Genomic DNA, 20636 nt, shown 5'->3' on the forward strand with positions numbered 1-20636 from the left:
AATTGCACCCTTGTTATTAAGGCCCCTTTCATAATGCTTTTTAGACAAAATGATTCCTGAAATTGACATAACTTCTCACTTTGGTCATGAGGTTTGATATCGATAGAGTGGTCCCTGAGTTTTTCCACCATCAATCATTTTGGTCATTTTGTGGAAAATCTCCATTAAATAAAAATAAAATAACAAAACTACCCTCAAATTTTGTAAATCATTTTGGGCCATTATTATTAAATTGAGGGAATTTTGTCATTTGTGTCATTATTTAAAATAATTTTACACATAATGACCAAAATGATTGATGGTGTACAAACTCAGAGACCACTTCTATCGATTTCAAATATCAGGAACCAAAGTGAAGAATTATATCAATCTTAGGGACAATTTTAGCTAAAAAGCCATTTCAAAATTATAACGTGTTTGTTTTGTGTATCCAAATAGCATTACTCAATTTATATTACTTTTGTACAAATTTGGTGAATTAATATGTATTTATGCATCTTACATAATATTAAAAAAATAAATTAAAATGAGCGTTTTTATTTTAAAGGTTAATGAATGAGCATTGAAAAGTATGAGAATGTAAAGGTAAAAAAATCTCATCTTCGTGAAATGAGTAATTTTGCAAGGGCTTTATAAGAGGTTGGGTTACTTATCATATTGTCAATTGATTTTATGATAAAACCACAACTTTTGTCATATTATTCGAATAGATTGGCCCACGCGTAAAGTCCAAAAGATCACACGTGCCCCATATCTTGCAAGGGCTTTATAAGAGGTTGAGTTACTTATCATATTGCCAATTGATTTTATAATAAAACCACAACTTTTTTCATATTATTCGAGCAGATTGGCCCACACGTAAAGTCCAAAAGATCACACGTGCCCCATATCATCCAATTTGTATTGTTCAAAAGCCAGCGTACTCTTATATACATGTTATTACAAGTTTACAACCTATTTAGAGTGCGAAAATAATTGAATGGTTCAATGAATTCCACTCCAATAATATAAGGATGTTGCAATATAAAATGTTTGATTTTTTTTAAATGATATTATTTACACTAAAGAAATGGGGAGGGGTTAATTCTCAAACTTGACCAATCATAATAATATGATTTAAATTCACCTTTAGCGAGAATCGAACATAAACTCTCTCTTAAAAGTGCAGAGGAATACTATTAAACTGTAGTATTAAGTAGCATTATTTCACCCTTATAATATGTAGATGTATAGAAGTGATTATTCTTCGACAGATAAACACTTTAAAGTTTAGAGTTGTCATTGCATATCTGTATTATGTTGTTTTGTCTTTCTACGTAATAAGTCTGAGAGTACATAAATTAATATTACAGCAGCGCATCAAGCTATACATGTAGCGTCACCTTTTCTATTAATCACATGGGGCAAAAAGTTCAAGCACAAAAAAGAAAGGAAATTGCAGGCGTTTTGTGACTAAGAAGTCATTTGCAAAAATCATTGTTCTTGGACCCTATATTTTATTTGCCTTCATCACTTTCTATTTTGTTATAAGGGTAAACTGTCGGTTTACCCCCTGAACTTTCACCTCACTTTCGATTTCCCCCCTGAACTTTTCTATTGGAAAATTAAGGACTCAAACTAATTTTTTTAGCCAATTTGCCCCCTACCGTTAGTTTTTCATATATTCCATCCATATTTCCGTTAAGTGAGACCATGTGCATAACATGTGAGGATAGTTAAGTCATTTCAATTTAAAAATGATTAAAAACTGAAAATAAATAATAATAATAATTTTCCCTCTATTTTTTCCCGCTAATTCCTATTCTCAATTCTAATTTTCCCTCTCATTCTTATGCATGAGAAATAACATATGGTGTTATTGTCTTCATAAGTAGCTAAGTTAATCTTTTTTTTGAAGCATGTACTACCATTTTTATTTTCTCTAACAAATTAATAATTTGACAAATGCTCATGGTGCTATTGTCTCCAAAGCAGTGCATTAATATAAGAAACATGTCCATAAAAAAGACTAGGGTTTCTTATATTAATGCACTGCTTTGGAGACAATAGCACCATTAGCATTTGTCAAATTATTAATTTGTTAGAGAAAATAAAAATGGTAGACAATAACACCATATGTCATTTCTCATGCATAGGAATGAGAGGGAAAAATAAAATCGAGGATAGGAATTAGCGGGAAAAAATAGAGGGAAAGTTTTGTTTTTTTTATTATTTTCAGTTTTTTAATCATTTTTAAGAGTGAAATAACTTAACTACCCTCACATGTTGTGCACATGGTCTCACTTAACGGAAATATGGATGGAATATATGAAAAACTAACGGTAGGGGGCAAATTGGCTAAAAAAATTAGTTTGAGTCCTTAATTTTCCAATGGAAAAGTTCAGGGGGGAAATCGAAAGTGAGGTGAAAGTTCAGGGGGTAAACCGACAGTTTACTCTTTGTTATAATAATCTAAATATAATGTTGGGAGGGCAAGTTTCATTCTTAATTTTTTAATCATTCGTTTCAACGGTAAAAGATACAAATTTGTTAAATAATTGAGCATATATTTGGACCTTATTGGAGGCATCTGTTAGACACAATCTTGATGTTATGCATATCGAGAAGAATATGATAGTATGGTGGGAACATTGCTAGATATAGAAAAGTCTAAAGATGGATTGGCTGCACGTGCAGATCTTGAAGCTATGAACATAAGATGTAGTCAACACCCATGTAGAGAAGGAAATAGAACATTTCTACCTCCAGCATTGTTCACCTTGAAAAGAGAAGAAAAAACTGCGTTTTTCAAAATGTTATCTACTCTTCGGGTCCCTGATGGATATTCATCAAATTTATCATAATGTGTGCACATGAATGAACGAAAAATACATGGGTTGAAAAGTCACGATTGTCATGTTTTAATGCAGCAGTTACTTCTACTTGCAATACAGTTGATTTTGCCTAAAGTTGTTACTATGGTATTATTAGAGTTGAGCGTAATTTTCAGACAGTTATGTAGTAAGAAGGAGTTTGAGGAAGGATTCAAGCAATTGAATTCAAGAATTGCCTTGACATTATGTCAACTTGAAAAAATATTCCCTCTTGCATTTTTTGATATAATGGTGCACCTTTCAGTTCACTTGGCAGATGAAGCAGCTCTTGCAGGGCCTGCTCAATATAGATGGATGTATCCAATTGAAAGGTAATTAATAAATTTTTATAATTTTTTTACAATTATAGTCATAACTTTAATTTATAATTATTATAATTTGTGTTTCGTTTATAATTGTGGGTATTTGCAAACGTTGAAGCGCTATGTTCATAATAAGGGTCATCCTGAAGGTTCTATTGTTAAAGCATATTTGGTGGATGAGTGTTTGTCCTTCTGTTCCATGTATCTTAGAGATGTCGAGTCTCGTCGCACCTGTAGAGGTTGAAATGAAGATGGTATTGGACATGGAATGTCTAGTGGGTTATCAATTTTTGACTCCAAAAGATGTTATACGGGTTCAAGAGAAAATGTGGAGCTCGATCTAAATGTTCTTGATTAGTGTCATATATACATTCTAAATAATTGTAATGAAGTTAACCCATTTAGAAGGTAAGAACGTTTAATCATACGTCTTAATGTTTTATTGGTTTTATTAACTTTGAAAAATTAATTATCTATATTTGGACATAAATGCCCAGGCAACATGAGGAATTCTTGAAAACTAAACATCATCGAGAAAGGTTAACTATGCAACAAATCAAGGAACTAAGCAAGAAAGAATATCCAGAATGGTTCAAGCAACATGTGAGTTGATACAACAATCACCTTATTTATTCATATTTTTACATTTTAATTATAACATGTTTATAGTTATCATGTCAACTTTTATCTTCATTCTTATTACAGATGAATTCAAGATGTCATCCTAATGACACGTTGATATCTCAAGACTTGCATTGGCTAGCTAATTATCCTAGCAGGATATGGAGGAGGTTGCTGATTAGAACCTGTACAATTAGCAACCTCCTCTATATCCGATGTATTTGACATAGCCCATGGCATACATGCAGCAGCCACCCATGGCTTACATGCAGCAGCCACCCATGTCATAGGTGCAGCAGCCGCCATATCAAATGCTTGTATATCGACCCGGGATGCCTTCTCCTTATGGGATTTGCCCAGATGTTCCAGTTGGAGGTTTTTCTGGAATGCTTGCAGGTGCTCCATTAGATGTTGCAGTATAAAATGTTTGATTTTTTTTAAATGATATTATCTACACTAAAGAAGTGGGGAGGGGTTAACTCTTAAACTTGATCAGTCATAATAATGTGATTCAAATTCACCTTTAGCGAGAATTGAACCTAAACTCTCTCTTAAAAGTACAGAGGAATACTACTAGACTGTAGTATTAAGTAGCATTATTTGACCCTTATAATATTTAGATGTATAGAAGTGATTATTCTTCGACAGATAAACACTTTAGAGATTAGAGTTGTCATTGCATATTTGTATTATATTGTTCTGTCTTCCTACGTAATAAGTCATGTGAGTACAGAAATTAATACTACAGCAGCGCATCAAGCTATACATGTAGCGTTACCTTTTCCTTTTTGGCTATCTGATTAGTAGGAGGACAAACATGGGGCAAAAAGTTCAAGCACAAAAAAGAAAGGAAATTGCAGGCGTTTTGTGACTAATAAGTCATTTGCAAAAATCATTATTCTTGGACCCTATATTTTATTTTGTTATAATAATCTAAATATAATGTTGGGGAGGGCAAGTGTCATTCTTAATTTTTTTCAACGGTAAAAGATACAAATTTGTTAAATAATTGAGCGTATATTTGGAAAACAGTTCTTCACTATCCTAGATATAGGATGATGTTATTCACACTTATTTTTACTTTTCATATACCACTTTTAATTTTCAACCGCATGATTGAATGAATTGAAGAAAATCTATGAACTAAATTTAGCAAATGTGTGTGAGAGGTAAAAAAATGGTGTATGAATAGCACTACATAATATATATGGTAATTTGCCACAAAAACTTCAAACTTCAAAGTTGTATAACCTTGAAAACACTTTCCTTGTTTAATCAGATTTATATCCTAATTAAGACTTAATTTCTTACACAATTCAAGGAATCCATATTTCTCATATAATCCCCCTCTTTTACATACGTTGTCTTCCCCACGACCAACTATACAACTTCATTATTTTTAGCCCAACTCATTATTCTTAAGGAAAAATAAAACCCAACTCATGATTTAATTTCCTTGTTTTATACCCTTTTTTATGTACACTAAACTATCAGAGAAATTTTTTGATATATTCAGAACACTAAAATTCACTTTCTATATACTTAGGAATTAAGATTTATCCCTAATTAATGATGATGGTCCTTGTTAATCTTACTTGTAATTCCCTTTTTAGGTTAATTTAATGCTCTATAACCTTTCATGTGAACAAATAAAAAATAAAAAGCTAGTGTGACGACGAGATCAATTTAAGAATCTTTTAAAGAGAGGGAGGGTCAAGAGAGAGAGAGCAGCCCCAATAGTTCTTTGAAGCTTGCAAATTAGATTTAAATGCTTCCTCCTCCTCTCTTTCTCCCTCTCTAAGGTTACCACATTTTTCGTTCGTTTCATTTCAAAAACCAATCAATCAAAACACTTATCATTTTCCAAAACCCTCTCCCAAAAAAATGAAGACTACGCAGCAGCAACACCACCCACCGCCTTCATTTCCAAAGCACTTCCTCAATGCCCAAATCCACCTCCATAAAATGATCTCAAATTTTCTAATCTTTGCTTTCGGTTTAGCCCTAGGCGCTTCCCTCAACATCTACCTCAAAGATTTTCCCTTCCAACTTTATTCAACACAAAACAAATACTCTCATTTGTCAACAAATAATCCATCATCTTCTTCTCCACCACCACAATCTCTCAACATCCCAACAAATCAAACAAAAGCCAAAACCTCCGCTGCCGGCCCGGCACCACCAATAGGGTTGAAAGAATACACAAAGTCGCCGAATATCTTGCATGAAATGGACGACGATGAGCTGCTGTGGAGAGCTTCGTTGGTGCCGCGGCGGCGGGGTTTGCCGTTTAAACGGACTCCGAAAGTTGCATTCATGTTTTTGACGAGAGGGCGGCTGGCATTGGCTCCTCTGTGGGAAATGTTCTTCAAAGGACATGAAGGGATGTACTCCGTTTATGTTCATGCCAATCCGGATTTCAATGACACCATGCCTGAAAACTCGGTATTTTATGGCAGGAGGGTCCCGAGTAAGGTCAGTTTATCATACTACAATCCTAATTTTTCTTGATTAATTTTGATCAAGTTACAAGTGTTTTTATCTAATTTACAGAAAAAAGTGGAAAGATATGTGATTAAGTTGTAGTAGTTCTAAGCAATGCTGACTTTGCGTGAATACATATATAGCAAATTGAATTATGCCACACCAATATTTAGAACTTTACTTTTGATTCATTAAAAAATAAAATTTAAATGATGTAAACTTTCAAAGCCAACGTTTCTGGATGTTCTGGTTAACTGACGGTAGGGAGTGAATGCGTTATGCTAGCTTCACTAATTTGTGTGTACTCAATATGTTATTTTTTTAGTTACAATGATATTCTACCTTGAAGCGGAATTGTTTGAGTTAAGTCGTACAATGAATTATTTATAATTAGGTCTATATTGATCTTGAAACCTCTTATTTATAAGCTACAGGTGAAGAATAAAAAGTCATTAGACAGGAGTACTACACAATATTGCTTTAATTCAAATATTCGAATTTTCTCCGCAATCAAACCTGTACAAGAAAGTAGTTGTTTTTTTCCTTCTTTTTCCTATTTCAGTGAAGTTTTGCAAAACTATTTTAATTTTCTAAATTTTTATATTTATATTTAACACTAAAGACTAATTAATTAATTCTTTTCAATATTAATTAGTTAGCCATTTTTAGACACCACCTTTGGGAGAACTTGTAAACTCGAATTGATTTTGCTTGAGATTTTGAGGCCATTATCTGTATATGGAAAAGCCATCAGCCTTGCCTCATAACACGCCTCATAAAGTGGAGAACTTCATGCCCATGTTTCCTTTTCTATCTTGTTGGTCTGTAGTGTTGTTGCATTACTTAAATATTCATTCTGCATAACAAGTCTTTGGAAGACCAAATCATCATTTGTTTATGAGCCTATGTATATGTGTGATTCTGCAATCTGGCAGGTTTTTCCATAAAAAAGCAAGCTTCTCTTAATTACTCAAGCTTTTCTTCAGAAGTTATTTATATTGTTTTTAAAAGGAACTGAATTATAATATTGATAGTTGACATTCTTTTCCATGCATTATGTTTATGGAATGATATGTATAATACCTAAGTTCCATAATATATAAATTTCAAAACTTAATTCACTTTATAATATATATTATGGAGTGCAGATCTTTTCATTCTTATAATAATTGGCATTACTGTTACATATGTTGAGAAAAAATTGGACATAAGAACATGGGTAAACAAATGAGTTTTGAAGTCGTGGAGGCATGAACAAATAACAAATGAGTTTTGGGAAATTATTTGGTGGGTGATTTTTTTTTTTGTTCAAAATAATCCTTACACATGAGTACTTTATAGGTACCAAAATGTCAAACACCACATATTTTTCCAAAGTCTGTTAATTTACATTTTAATTTCCCTTATTGTTTTCTTCTAATTTTTACATTTCAGAAAAATATTAATAAATTTGGCATATGGATTGAGTGGTGGACTCAATTTTGTTGCATATGCATTGCTTGGATTCTACTCTTTTTGTAACTCCCTAGAAGATCTTTCCAAATTCCTTTCGTATTGTTTGTCTCTTTCTCATGCATGCTTATCGTATCAAAGTGAAGAAAGTAAGCAAAAGTGGCCATTAGTTTCTTTCTTTATGTAGTTAGCAAGTAACAAAAAGTAAGTATATAGCAAAGTGGAACATATCAAATTCCAGAAAGAGCCTACTTAGCTAGGGTAGCCAATCCCTCTTAACAAACGTAACATATTAGCATAACATGTCATATTTTTTTCCCAATATTGAATGTCGAACATATTAGGTTATGACCATGCTTTTAATTTGTATTAGTGACTTTCTAGTGTTGAACGTCAAACATGTTAAGTATTAGACTGTTAGTTTCTCAATTATGTATATGAGAATTTAATAATGCAGCACAATAAATTGTAACAAAGAACATTTTGTTTAGTGTAATAATGATCGACTACTAAGTCCAATTGTTAATGTGTGCAGAATGTGACATGGGGTGAACCTAACATGGTGCAAGCAGAGCGTCGCCTATTAGCCAATGCTTTGCTTGACTTCTCCAACCAACGTTTCGTGCTCCTCTCAGAGTCATGCATACCACTCTTTAACTTCAACGTAGTCTACAGTTATCTCATGGACTCAAACCAAACATTCGTGGAGGCCTACGATCTTCCTGGTCCGGTCGGCCGCGAACGGTATAGGGACAAAATGAGACCTCAAATCACTCTCGACAAGTGGAGGAAGGGCTCACAGTGGTTCGAAGTGGACCGTGAGATCGCGACCGAGGTGGTTTCCGATGAAAAGTACTTCCCTGTGTTCACTAAGTATTGCACCCCCTCATGCTACTCCGATGAGCACTACTTGCCCACATATGTAAGCATCAAGTTTTGGAAGAAGAATTCTAACAGGACGTTGACTTGGGTTGACTGGTCCAAGGGTGGCCCCCATCCATCTAAGTTTATGAGAACAGATGTGACGATTGATTTCTTGAAGAAGCTGAGACATGGAAGCAAGTGCGAGTACAATGGGAAGCGAACCAATATTTGCTATTTGTTTGCAAGGAAGTTCTTGCCGAACTCTTTGGATAGGCTGCTGAGGTTTGCTCCAAAGATCATGAAATTCAATTGATTTTTAAGGTTTAGAGGTTTTTTTATTTTTTCTTTTCTCATCATTCATTTATCTGTAAATTAAAAAGGTTTATGGTTGTTTTTGTCATTAGTTTTGGAGTTCTTTTTTGTTGGGATAATTGGAGGTGTATAAGTTAATTTTTCAAGATAATTGTGATAGTGTGATATTTGTGACATCCATTTTTTTGTTTTCTATACCGTAAACTACTTAATAGCACGATTTAAACATATATCGCACAACTCTTCCAAATAAAGAGGAACTTACTTATACTCTTCAGGATATGACGTTTTAAGGCAACGATAAAATGATATGTGTTAAAATCAATCTTGTAAAATTGAGTAATTGAAAGCTTAGATGAGAGTAAAAAGTTGATAAGCCCTTAATAACAGTTTCTAATAGAGTACGGTAGGAACAACGTTGGACATATTTACCAAGCCCTCCTCGCTAGTGGCTCGACGCGGATTTGTTCAAAACTTGACAGACCCTGACAGGCCCAGTCTGCATGTGAAATACGGGTTGGGTTGCTTAAGCTGGCAAATTACAAAAAATAAGTAGAAGAAACCCAAATCATGCAGGGAAGATTCTACATAATTATGAAAGGCTACTGAATAATGTAAATATTCAATCGTAAAGAAAAAAGAGAAAGTATTGTATATTCAGTCAAACGCAGTACCTTTTTTTTTTTTTTTTATTAGAGTCAAACGCAGTACTTATGGTGAGGAATTAGCTTGGTTCTTTCAGCAAACTTTCCTCCGACATTTCGTGTTGAGATATTATTGGCTTGTTATATGTAAGAATTCATGTTCCACAACAAACAAATCAGAGTTTAAAGCTTGTGTGAGATCATGTAAGTCTACTATGTAAACAACACATATTGAGTGGCGTGAGAGCATATGGATTATGAAGAAGGTTGAGGTTCTATTATAAAACCAATTAGGTTTTTTCTTTCACCAATATGAGACTTTTTTACCCTTACATCCTCACACACACCCTCAAGTGTGACGAATTTTCAAGCCAAACATGTGGATGACACGAATTGGGTAATATAGAGCATGTGTGGCCGTTTGGCTTCATACGTGGGCTAACTTGTTTTAATGCCTTGAAGAAAACTGAAGTTCCACGAGAAAACTAATTGGCAATATGAGGAGTTGTCCAACCTCTTATCAGATATTGCAAGGTTTTTCCTTTCACCAATGTGAGATTCGTTTACCTTCACATCCTCACAGACTGTTGGGCTCAACACATGTGATCGCATAGTATGATAGCATAAGAAAAGTTAGAGTTCCACTATAAAATTAATTGACAATATAAAAATTAACTTATTTAATTATTTTGTTCAACAAACTTAATTTATTATAGGTGTTGATGCACAAAACCGGAGGGGTCTTAGAACAACGTAAATCAGACCGTGAATCTGCAAGAAAGTAAAGAACACAAGATGTATCATAGTTCACCCCAATGTTTGGGCTACGTCCACACTGATGTTGATATTGTTTCATTCTGAATGGTGAATATACAAGAAGGCTAGAGGCAGTGTGCTCTCTAGCCTATTTTTTGTGTGCTCTCTTCCCATTGCCTAAAACTTGGCCTCCCCTAATGAGGAAAGTGAGGCTTGAGGATTGTAAGGGTGAAGAGTCTCTTTTATAAAATAAGGGCTCCTCACTTATTACATATTTGCCCCTTCATTTATTACATAATTACATTTGAGTTCTCCGAGTATTTATACGAGGTCTAAATATGAATGCCCTAAGTATGGTACAAATAGTAGTCCCCCAAGTCTTCAGTTAAGAAAGTCTTTTGGCTGGAGACTTGAAATTCAGTCCATGCGTGGGCCAAAGTAACTAGATGTCGTCTAGAATTGAATACTCGATATGAGGCGGTGCTCAATGTGAAATGATGCTCAACTAGAAGTAGCACATGTTACGAGGCTGCTCGGCTTGTGGTTTATATTGCCTTGGTTGGCTCGGCTTGTGGTGTTGAAGGTGAAGGGGTCCCTTTTATAGAATAAGGGCTTGCTCCTCAATACATAAATGATAGGCTAGAGTTGATGCTCGCGGCGAGGCGGTTGCTCAGTAGGCGGCGATACTCTCTAATGATGGTGAAGGAGTCCCTTTTATAGAATAAGGGATCGCTCCTCAATACATAAATGATGGGCTAGAGTTGAGGCTTGTGGTGAGACGGTTGCTCAGCAGGCGGCGATGCTCTCTAATGATGGTGAGGGAGTCCCTTTTATAGAATAAGGGCTCGCTCCTCAATACATAAGTGATGGGTTAGAGTGATGCTCGCGGTGAGGCGGTTGCTCAGCAGGCAGCGATGCTTTCTAATGATGGTGATGGAGTCCTTTTTATAGAATAAGGGATCGCTCCTTAATACATAAGTGATGGGTTAGAGTGATGCTCTCGACGAGGTGGTTGCTCAGCAGGCGGCGATGCTCTCTAATGATGGTGAGGGAGTCCCTTTTATAGAATAAGGGATCACTTTTCAATACATAAATGATGGGCTAAAAGTCTCTCTATAATGAAGGTGAGATAATCCCTTTTATAAAATAAGGGTTCGCTCTTCAATATATGAATAATGGGTGCTCTATATATGGTACACTATAAATAATGGGCTAAGTCTCCCAAGTATTTTTCATGAGGCCCAGTTGCGGAAGCCCAATATATGGTACATAGTGTAGTCCCCCAAGTCTTCAATCAATAGAATCTGTTGGCTGGAGACTTCAAATTGAATCCATGTATGGGCCGAAGTGGCGGTTGTTCGGATGCGGTATTTGTATACCCTGCACTGCAGCTTTGTAGGTGAAGCTTTGAAAGTGAAGCTTTGAAGCTTGAGCTTTTGTAAATGAAGCTTTTGAAGTCGAAGCTTTGTAAATGAAGCTTTGTAAATGAAGCTTTCGAAGCTGGAGCTCTGTAAATGAAGCTTTCGAAGCTGATTGACATGAGTGATGCTCATGAATGTTTATATTGATTGACATGAGTGATGCTCATGGATGTTTATGTATGATTGACATGAGTGATGATTGACATGAGTGATGCTTATGAATGTTTATGTATGATTGACATGAGTGATGCTCATGTATAATTTTGGAGTACTAGACGTACTTTTGATCACCTGGTTGGTGATACTTTTGATCACCTAGTTGGTGATAATAGCGGCAGGCTGCCGAATAATTTTGATCACCTGATTGGTGATAATAGCGGGAAGCTGCTGAATAATTTTTTGTAGTACTGGACGTACTTTTGATCACCTGGTTGGTGATAATAGCGGCTGGCTGCCGAATAATTTTTTGTAGTACTGAACGTACTTTTGATCACCTGGTTGGTGATAATAGAGGGCCTGGCTTTTTTGGGCATATGGGCATTCGCCCACCACATAACATTCCAGCCCATTATTTTGGGCTTGCCGTATTTTTAAATTTTTTTTATTTTTTTTTAATTTTTTTTATGATTACCCTTTGATGTGGTTATACAGATGTCTCCGAAAGATAAGAAAAATAAATCACATCATTCAAAAATAAATCCGACCCTCTGCTCAATGGGTCACGCCCATAATTCCCTTTTCTGCATGCTATCACCATCGCAATTATATCTGCTTCTTTTTATCTTCTTTTGCTTTCTGCTTTTACTTTCTTCTTTTCTTTCTGCTTTTCTTTCTGCTTTTCTCCCGACATCCTTTTTCTTTTTCTTTTGTGGGAGTGTTTGAGATGTCTGATGGTTTGCAATGATCTATGAGACTGATCGAGTAGTGGGTTCTATCATGAAAGTTCCATCATTCTCTGGTAGCTAGGGAAGTAATAATGATAAAGTAAAATAATAAAGAAAAAAGAAAAAGGTCACATCTTTTTCAGATTCTTTTGCAGAGGTTGTTTTTCAGGGAGCATCTGCCACTGAGTCAACCCGCTCACCGAGTCATCATTCACTATTTCCTCAGACAGCAATTCACCATTGACTGGAAAATTCACTCGACGATGGCTCCGCCGAATTGCGACGGATCTTATTGAATTGAGCCACCGATCTGCTCGCTGAGTTCAGCTGTTGATTGTGGTTAACTAGAGTCTGAAGCTAAGAACAACGTCGTTTACTTTCCCGATTCTTCGCTCTCTAATGTGATCGGCTCTGGTCGAGGGGCAAACTCGTGATTTCATCGAAATGGATCGGCATGCAATGACGGTTGGGCCAGCCATGGATATGCCGATCATGCACGACAGCGACTGGTATGATTTCGTCCCAGATATTGGGTCCAAAAACTTCAGGGTCGCCAGGCTGATGACGGACAGATAGACCAGGGAGCTCGTTGCCATCAGGTACATCGAGCGTGGCAACAAGATTAATGAAAATGTTCGAAGAGAGATAATAAATCATAGGTCTTTGAGGCACCCAAACATCATCAGATTCAAGGAGGTCATTCTTACTCCTACCCATCTGGCCATTGTGATGGAATATGCTTCTGAAAGAGATGGCAGGCGACGGCGCTGGTATGCGCGTCTGTGCGTGAGGAGAGGGTTCATCATCCTTGACTGGGAATGGTGTGATGACGAGCTTGTTGTCGGTTTTGGACCCGAATGAAAGTCGAAGCTTCAAGATGGAATCTGTGTCCTTATCCCCCGAAACACATGTACCAATCTGCCTATATATATATATATATATCTCTCTCTCTCTCTGTTTCTATATATTTCTCTAGAAACCCAATAATTTTCTCAGTGTCACTTCGAACACCACGCTTTTTTTTAGAGAGAGAGACAGACAGAGACAGAGACAGAGAGAGAGAGAGAGAGAGAGAGAGAGAGGAGTCTCCGAAGGTTTGTGTTGGTTTGTGTCTGGGCTGCTTAGAGAATTTGGCTACAGAGAGAGGGGTTTTGGTTTCTTGGGTTTTGCAGATTCAAGGTGGAGATTGTGGTGAGGTTGTGAAGGTTTCATGGTGGTGAGATGAAAAAAAATGAAAGAGAACCGACATAGCTTTTTGTGTCGATTCCCACACAAGGCACCAAATGGTGATGCACAAAACTAGAGGGGTCTTGGAACAACGTAAATCCGACCGTGAATCTGCAAGAAAGTAAAGAACACAAGATGTATCATGGTTCACCCTAATGTTTGGGCTACGTCCACACTAATGTTGATATTGTTTCACTCTGAATGGTGAATATACAAGAAGGCTAGAGGCAGTGTGCTATCTAGCCTATTTTTTGTGTGCTCTTTTCCCATGGCCTAAGACTTGGCCTCCCCTAATGAGGAGAGTGAGGCTTGAGGATTGTGAGGGTGAATAGTCCATTTTATAGAATAAAGGCTCTTCACTTATTACATATTTGCCCCTTCATTTATTACATAATTACATTTGAGTTCTTCGAGTATTTATACGAGGTCTAAATACGAATGCCCTAAGTATGGTACAAACAATAGACATATAAAAAATCACTTAATTCCCTGATGTAGATTCACTCTCAACATCCAAAAGCTCTGAAACTTTGGTCGCCTAAGCAGAGATAAAGCTCCCTCTACCTGGAAAAGGAGCAATACGTGTCTCTTTCCTTTATTGTGCTTGTAGTCATAAGTTTATGGTATATTCTTTAATTAATCAAATCATTACAATTTAGAGGCCCTACATAGAAATGAATTAGAACCTTCTGAGAAATGTAGTAAGTGACTACAAGTAACATCGATGTACTTACAGTACACGGTATCTGGGACCCGAATATTTCCACATATAAGTTATTTTTAAATTTGTGCGGATATAGACATATATGTTATCGCATAAATGTAGTGCTCATTTGATTTATATTGTTAGTCAATTTTTTGAGAACTGAAGTTTTTGAGGTTTGGTAGTTGTTTGATATGGTGCCAAGTTCTAGTGATCATGTTCATTTGTCTCTTTATTTGCTAAATGACGTTACGCGTGCACGTAAATAAACGTTTAAACTAGTTTGATATCGATTTACATTGTTGATTAATTCTCTAACAACTTAACTAAAATTTCCAATCATAGAGATTTTCTAACACATAAATCTGATGGTTGATATGGTTTGACGGTGAACCCTTCCATCACGATGCATGCATCTTAACCGTGAGACTTTGTGATGAGTAGGACCAGATAAAGAAGACCAATACCAAATAACGACAGACAGAAGGGCAGCAGCAGTGGTTGGTTTTAATATGAAGCAAATTATAAATAAAATTATAGAAGTTGACGTCAAAGTCGATCGTCATGTGTGGCTAAACCTAGGTCACCTTGTTTCTCTCTTACCTAGCTGCTTCCCTTTGCCATTCCACGAAACTTCATTTTTTATATTATTTAATTTAGTTTACTAACCCATCAATTTTTCCTCATTCCTTATGTATATATTTACCTTGTATATATATAAAGCTAGCCATGGCTGCATGACAATCCCTAAACCCTCAATACTAATCATCTTCGTCAATCACTCTGTCTCTCTCTCTTTCGGTGTAATTCTTTGGAGTTATACATTTTGAAGAAATGGCCGCCAAAAGGTTTTTTAATGATGCAGAATCCGACCAAGATCAGCCAGATGACAACCGGAAAAGGCCTAGGCCTTCTTTTGCTTCGTAGGTCTACTAACCTTAATTATCAACTCTATATATACATGCAAATACTTTGCTTCTTCTTTCGTTGTTATATTCTTTACCTTTTATTTTATGCAAATCTAGAAATCGAATAAAATGTTTTCTGATCATAAATATTTTTGAACTGCTTTTGATTCTTGACAGTGTAATCGGGGAAGTGGTTTTGGTGAACTCCATGCAAAACCTTTTCGCATCCCTAGAGCCTTTGCTTAGAAGAGTGGTACGTAAACCCTAGCTATATATATATATATATGCATATTTTCTCTTGCAAATCCTGCTTAATGATATATTATGTAGCAAAGTTTCGTATTGTCAATCAGTTTATAGTGAAACATCAATTTTCTTTAATTATATTAACATTTTATTAATTAAAACAATCTATAATTAAATTGAATTTTTTTCAGGTGAGTGAAGAGGTGGACCATGTTCTAAGACGGTGCTCATCACTGCGCTCATTGACAAGGCAACCTTCACTTAGAATCAAAACCCTAGAACAATCCAGCTTACAACTTGTCTTCGCTAAGAGCCTTTCAGTCCCAATCTATACAGCAAGCAAGATATCCGATGAAGACAACAACCCAATTAAAATCTTGGTAGTGGACAAAAGTAGTGGAGCTAATCAAATGGTGCCAATTAATCTTCCCAATCCAATCAAAGTTGAAATCGTTGTTCTCGACGGGGACTTCCCCACAGGAGACCGCGCCAATTGGACGAGCGAAGAATTTGATAACAACGTCTTGAGGGAGAGAACTGGCAAGAGGCCATTGCTCACTGGCGACTTAAACGTGACGGCGAGAGACGGGTTTGCTACGGTTGGGGAGATCGAGTTTACAGATAATTCGAGCTGGATTAGGAGCAGAAAGTTTAGGCTTGGAGCAAGAGTGGCTCCAGGCACAGGCTATCAAGGTGCAAGGATCCGTGAGGCCATGACCGATGCTTTCGTTGTTAAAGATCATCGCGGGGAATGTAAGTATTATATGCATGATCTTCATACCTTCTTTCTTCTCATAAACCGCTAGAACTTTTTCATGATCATGACCAAATCATTGTTACTACTTATTATTAACTAATATTGTTATTGTGAACCGATCTTTTTGTAAAACAAATTCATAGTTTCTACCCTTTTACATACATGAATCTGTATGTCACATAAGTTTTTTAGAGGAAACCATGGTCCCATTTATTGTATCACCTAATCACCTGACGAGTATTGTAGATTTAAATGAACATCGATTCCAAGGCTTATTCTTTCATTTTATAGAGATGCTCATCTTTAAGTGGAGCCAACCATGACAAGCACAAAGCAATAACATTCACTTGTTACATACTTTGATCATCTTATAAATATTTTGCTTTGTCTCATGGATTTGCGAGGAAAGATCATGTTCATACCCAGCGATAACACCATGGCAAATATAAATTGCCTATTTGAGAAGGAATATGGGACCATGGCCATTTTCTATATGCATAATCTAAATATTTGAGTCTGAATTTGGCATATTCATTAGTTTTTAGAAGAAATGGTCTTGTTCATGATCAGTCTATGGCTCGAATTAAATTAATTTTTTTTTGTCCAATTTGGTTTTAAAAATTACTTGTCTGGCCTGCACGACCCTGGGTCAACGGATTTGAGCGTCTTCTGGTCAATGGTATTGGAAGCGAACCAATCATGAATGTTCAAGTCAAGTCAATGTTCATGCATGTTAAACGAATAATATAGATTTACTTTAATACTTAATTTGTCTTTTTACTAGTGTTTATAATTCTTGAAATGCAAAATGAAGCAAAAAATCCTGTTATGAAATAGAATTTGAGTCAATTTTGTACGTTTTAAGCTAGAGGAATTTTTTTTGTGTCATAGTCACACTATCGCATAGTATTATCAATTCTTCCGTGTCAACATATAATTAAGTAAGTTTGAATTTGATGTGAAGTGTACAAGAAGCATCACCCACCAATGTTGGAAGATGAAGTTTGGCGCCTGGAGAAGATTGGGAAGGATGGAGCTTTTCACAAGAAGCTAGCCTCAGAGAACATTCACACAGTTCAAGACTTCTTGAAGTTGTTTGTTGTTGACCGGTCAAAGCTAAGAAGGGTACATATAAATACTTTCATACATACAATTAATTATAAACTTAATGCTTATGTTAAATAACTGACTAATGAATATCAATTTATTCCATATGCTGTTTTTAAACCAGATTTTAGGAGTTGGAATGTCAGAAAAAATGTGGGAAGTGACAGTAAAGCACGCCAAAACCTGCGTGATGGGTAACAAAATGTTCATATTTCGCGGTTCTCATTTCTTGATTTTCCTAAATCCTATATGTCAAGTGTTGAGGGCCGTGGTTAATGGCCAAAATTTCCCCATTCGAGACCTCAGCAATATCAATAGGGTATGAACTAATTCATTTAATCAATCAATTGCTATTGTGCTTTAAAAAAAAAAATTAGTATTAAACGTAACTTGTGTTCTTCAATTCTCTCTTAAACGTTGCAGACCTACATTGAGAATTTAGCAAGGGAAGCCTATGTAAACTGGAATTCGTTGGAAGTGGTCGATGCAATGTTGAATGAGACTGCTTTATTGACACAAGGTAAAATAATGTTTTTGAAAACTAAATTCTAATTTAATACACTTGAATTTTTATAAATTGGTTTAAACTTCTAAATAACGCCCCCCCACAAAAAAAAAAAAAAAAAAAAGTTATCTTCGGAAAATCTCTTTGCCTGTAACATACTCTATGGTGGGATAGTTTCAACCGCTTGACCAACTTAAAAAACCACTTACATACGCTTTACGTCAAATCATTCCTTAAAACACTCGCACGATCCTACGAATTGCATTCAACTATACGTCAATTAAGGAGCTGATAATATACAATATATATTCTCTATATTTCATGATACCAATAGTTAACACTATATGTTCAATGTTTAATTAACAGGGGATCATGTAGTGGAGCAATATCCGAACCATCATCCTCATGCAACGGTGAGAGCATTCGATCAACAAAATGGACACCTAGGCGCAGCCGATCATCATCATAAATCTATCAATGTCGGGTACCAACCAAGCAGCATCGACTTTGAGTGCACTGCTACCACTACTGGTACTAGCGAGAATACTTGGCAGATGAATACACCACCATATCTACTCAGCCCACTGCTGGAAAGTATCAAGTGTAGCATCTCCGAATCCTCGTCAGATGGCGATCTAACGTCTCAAGGCCTTTGATTAGCTATTTAATGGGAGTTCATGCAGGGTTGACTAGCCTATCTGCATTTACTTCATCTTGTTGTGCATGTAAATAGTAAATAGTAAAAACTCATGCATGTATTTCCCAAAAAACTAATAATATCATGGAATGGTATTGTGTGTCATTAGATTTTGCAGATGTAGTCCATTCATCAGCAAATAAGAAGTGTCTGTAGATTTTGTTGGTTTTCCTTCTTGATCTCAACTCTTCTCTCCAAACAAAAACAGAGGAATGAAAGAATACTAAAAACGAATAGGAAATTATGTATGCCTACCAGTTTTCATTTGAACAATCATGTTTATTTTTGTTTGGAGAAAGTTGAGGTTTTACTATAAGTAGCACTACCTATAAGCACGTTCAAAATCCATTATTTTTAAAATGTAAGATCTATATTCTTAACCGTCACGTGAGACGAATTTTCAAGCTTAAAATGTAGTGGATACAAATTGGATGATGTGAACCCGTTGGACTTAATATATGGAACAGCATGCTTTCGGGTACCATGAAGAAAATTGAAATTCCACCATAAACTGAATTTGCAATATGAGGAGTAGCTCTACTTATAAGCACATACAAAATTCATTTTTTCCCCCAATGTAAAATTAATACTATAAACATTGTTCTTTGACTCTCATCCATTTTATTATATTTAAAGGTCCTAAATGTAAAGATGTGCTTGAAATTATTTTCCAAAACGAACAACTAACTAGTATCCACATAATTAAAATTATGATTTGGGGTTCTGTTCCCCTTTCCTCTTAACAACTAATAATTTAACCAACTAACTTTATCGTTTGTCCCTTTATCCTGTTGAGCTATGGACCGTTACTTCCCGCCTTTGCCGTCACTTTTGGGCTGCTCCTTTGGTAGTGCCCCGTTGTGTTTTGGGCTATCTTTTAGCTTGACCTGCACAAAAAGTAATAATAAGTGAATAAAAATACAGTTTTAACCTTTTAGTAAATTAGAAATAAAATAAACTGATTTTTCTCTATTGAACATCAAAGTAAAGGTAAAGTTACACATATGAATAAAAGTTATTAGATTTCAATGAAATTAAATAATTTAACGTTTATTTCAGAATACTTTAAGAACTATTGGAAAAGAAAACCCTCGTTATTTTCACTGGTCATATTATAATTGATTCTTCGTGTGAAACTTGTTTAGTGTCATTTTCTCATTACAAAGTAATGCGAACTCTATTGAAGTTTTACATAGCTCCCACTTCTGAAAAGCTGTAGACATCATAGACTCGAGAGAGAGCTATACAGTTAACTCATTGCCTACCACTGAGTGTGTTAAACTTGAAAAAAAAAATTAAAAAAATAGAAAACTAGCTAACTCACCAGAGAAAGCTTCTAGAATCAAACAACATCACTACATGAAAAGTCTTAACTGAAAACCATTGAGTAGAAACACTTATCGGGGAGCTAAAAATAATCAAGAAAAATATAGAGGCGACACATGGATTTTTAGGTGAAAAAGATAAAATTACCCTTAAGGCACACCGGAACTCCCACATGCAAGTAATGGATAATAACAGTTCAATCAAGGTCAAAGGTGGTTAAAATAGGTATTTATTTAAAACCTATTTCATCAATCCTCATCAAATCCACCTAACTCCCAATTATTATTTCAAATTAAGATTGATTACCAAAATTAATTGATTAATTTTCTAATTGATTGCAAGATATTATTTTGATATAATATCTTGCAATTAGAGCTAAAAAACCATCATAAGTGGCCATATCCCTTTTCCCCAAAAAATTAAGGTAATGCTAGAAAAACCAAATTACAAAGTTAAATTTTATAAACCAGATGATGTTGATGTTGATGTTGATGATTGGGCTATTACAAGTGTTTAATTAACGTTCTTATTTTTTATTAGCAACACC

General features: G+C 35.5%; 2 protein-coding genes across 2 annotated transcripts; both read left to right on the forward strand.

Moving 5' to 3' along the window:
* Positions 1–5536: 5536 nt before the first annotated feature.
* LOC126626813 (glycosyltransferase BC10-like) lies at positions 5537–9100 on the forward strand. Its single transcript, XM_050296216.1, has 2 exons — positions 5537–6271; positions 8268–9100. The coding sequence occupies exons 1-2, from the start codon at positions 5681–5683 to the stop codon at positions 8907–8909; spliced, it is 1233 nt and encodes a 410-aa protein (XP_050152173.1). The 5' UTR covers positions 5537–5680; the 3' UTR covers positions 8910–9100.
* A 6156-nt stretch (positions 9101–15256) lies between these two features.
* Positions 15257–18934, forward strand: LOC126626811 (protein SAR DEFICIENT 1-like). Its single transcript, XM_050296213.1, has 7 exons — positions 15257–15466; positions 15629–15704; positions 15889–16450; positions 17419–17579; positions 17686–17880; positions 17985–18081; positions 18433–18934. The coding sequence occupies exons 1-7, from the start codon at positions 15378–15380 to the stop codon at positions 18720–18722; spliced, it is 1470 nt and encodes a 489-aa protein (XP_050152170.1). The 5' UTR covers positions 15257–15377; the 3' UTR covers positions 18723–18934.
* Positions 18935–20636: the final 1702 nt, after the last annotated feature.

The sequence above is a fragment of the Malus sylvestris genome, chromosome 6 (genome assembly GCF_916048215.2).
Source record: "Malus sylvestris chromosome 6, drMalSylv7.2, whole genome shotgun sequence".
In the NCBI taxonomy this organism is placed as follows: domain Eukaryota; kingdom Viridiplantae; phylum Streptophyta; class Magnoliopsida; order Rosales; family Rosaceae; genus Malus; species Malus sylvestris.

Bases quoted from the DNA above. Each gene is read 5' to 3' on its own strand.
- LOC126626811 (XM_050296213.1), top strand. From the start codon at position 15,378: ATGGCCGCCAAAAGGTTTTTTAATGATGCAGAATCCGACCAAGATCAG. The intron at 15,467-15,628 runs GTAGGTCTACTA...GATTCTTGACAG, and splicing joins CCTAGGCCTTCTTTTGCTTC to TGTAATCGGGGAAGTGGTTT. The intron at 17,580-17,685 runs GTACATATAAAT...TTTTTAAACCAG, and splicing joins ACCGGTCAAAGCTAAGAAGG to ATTTTAGGAGTTGGAATGTC.
- LOC126626813 (XM_050296216.1), top strand. From the start codon at position 5,681: ATGAAGACTACGCAGCAGCAACACCACCCACCGCCTTCATTTCCAAAG. The intron at 6,272-8,267 runs GTCAGTTTATCA...TAATGTGTGCAG, and splicing joins GCAGGAGGGTCCCGAGTAAG to AATGTGACATGGGGTGAACC.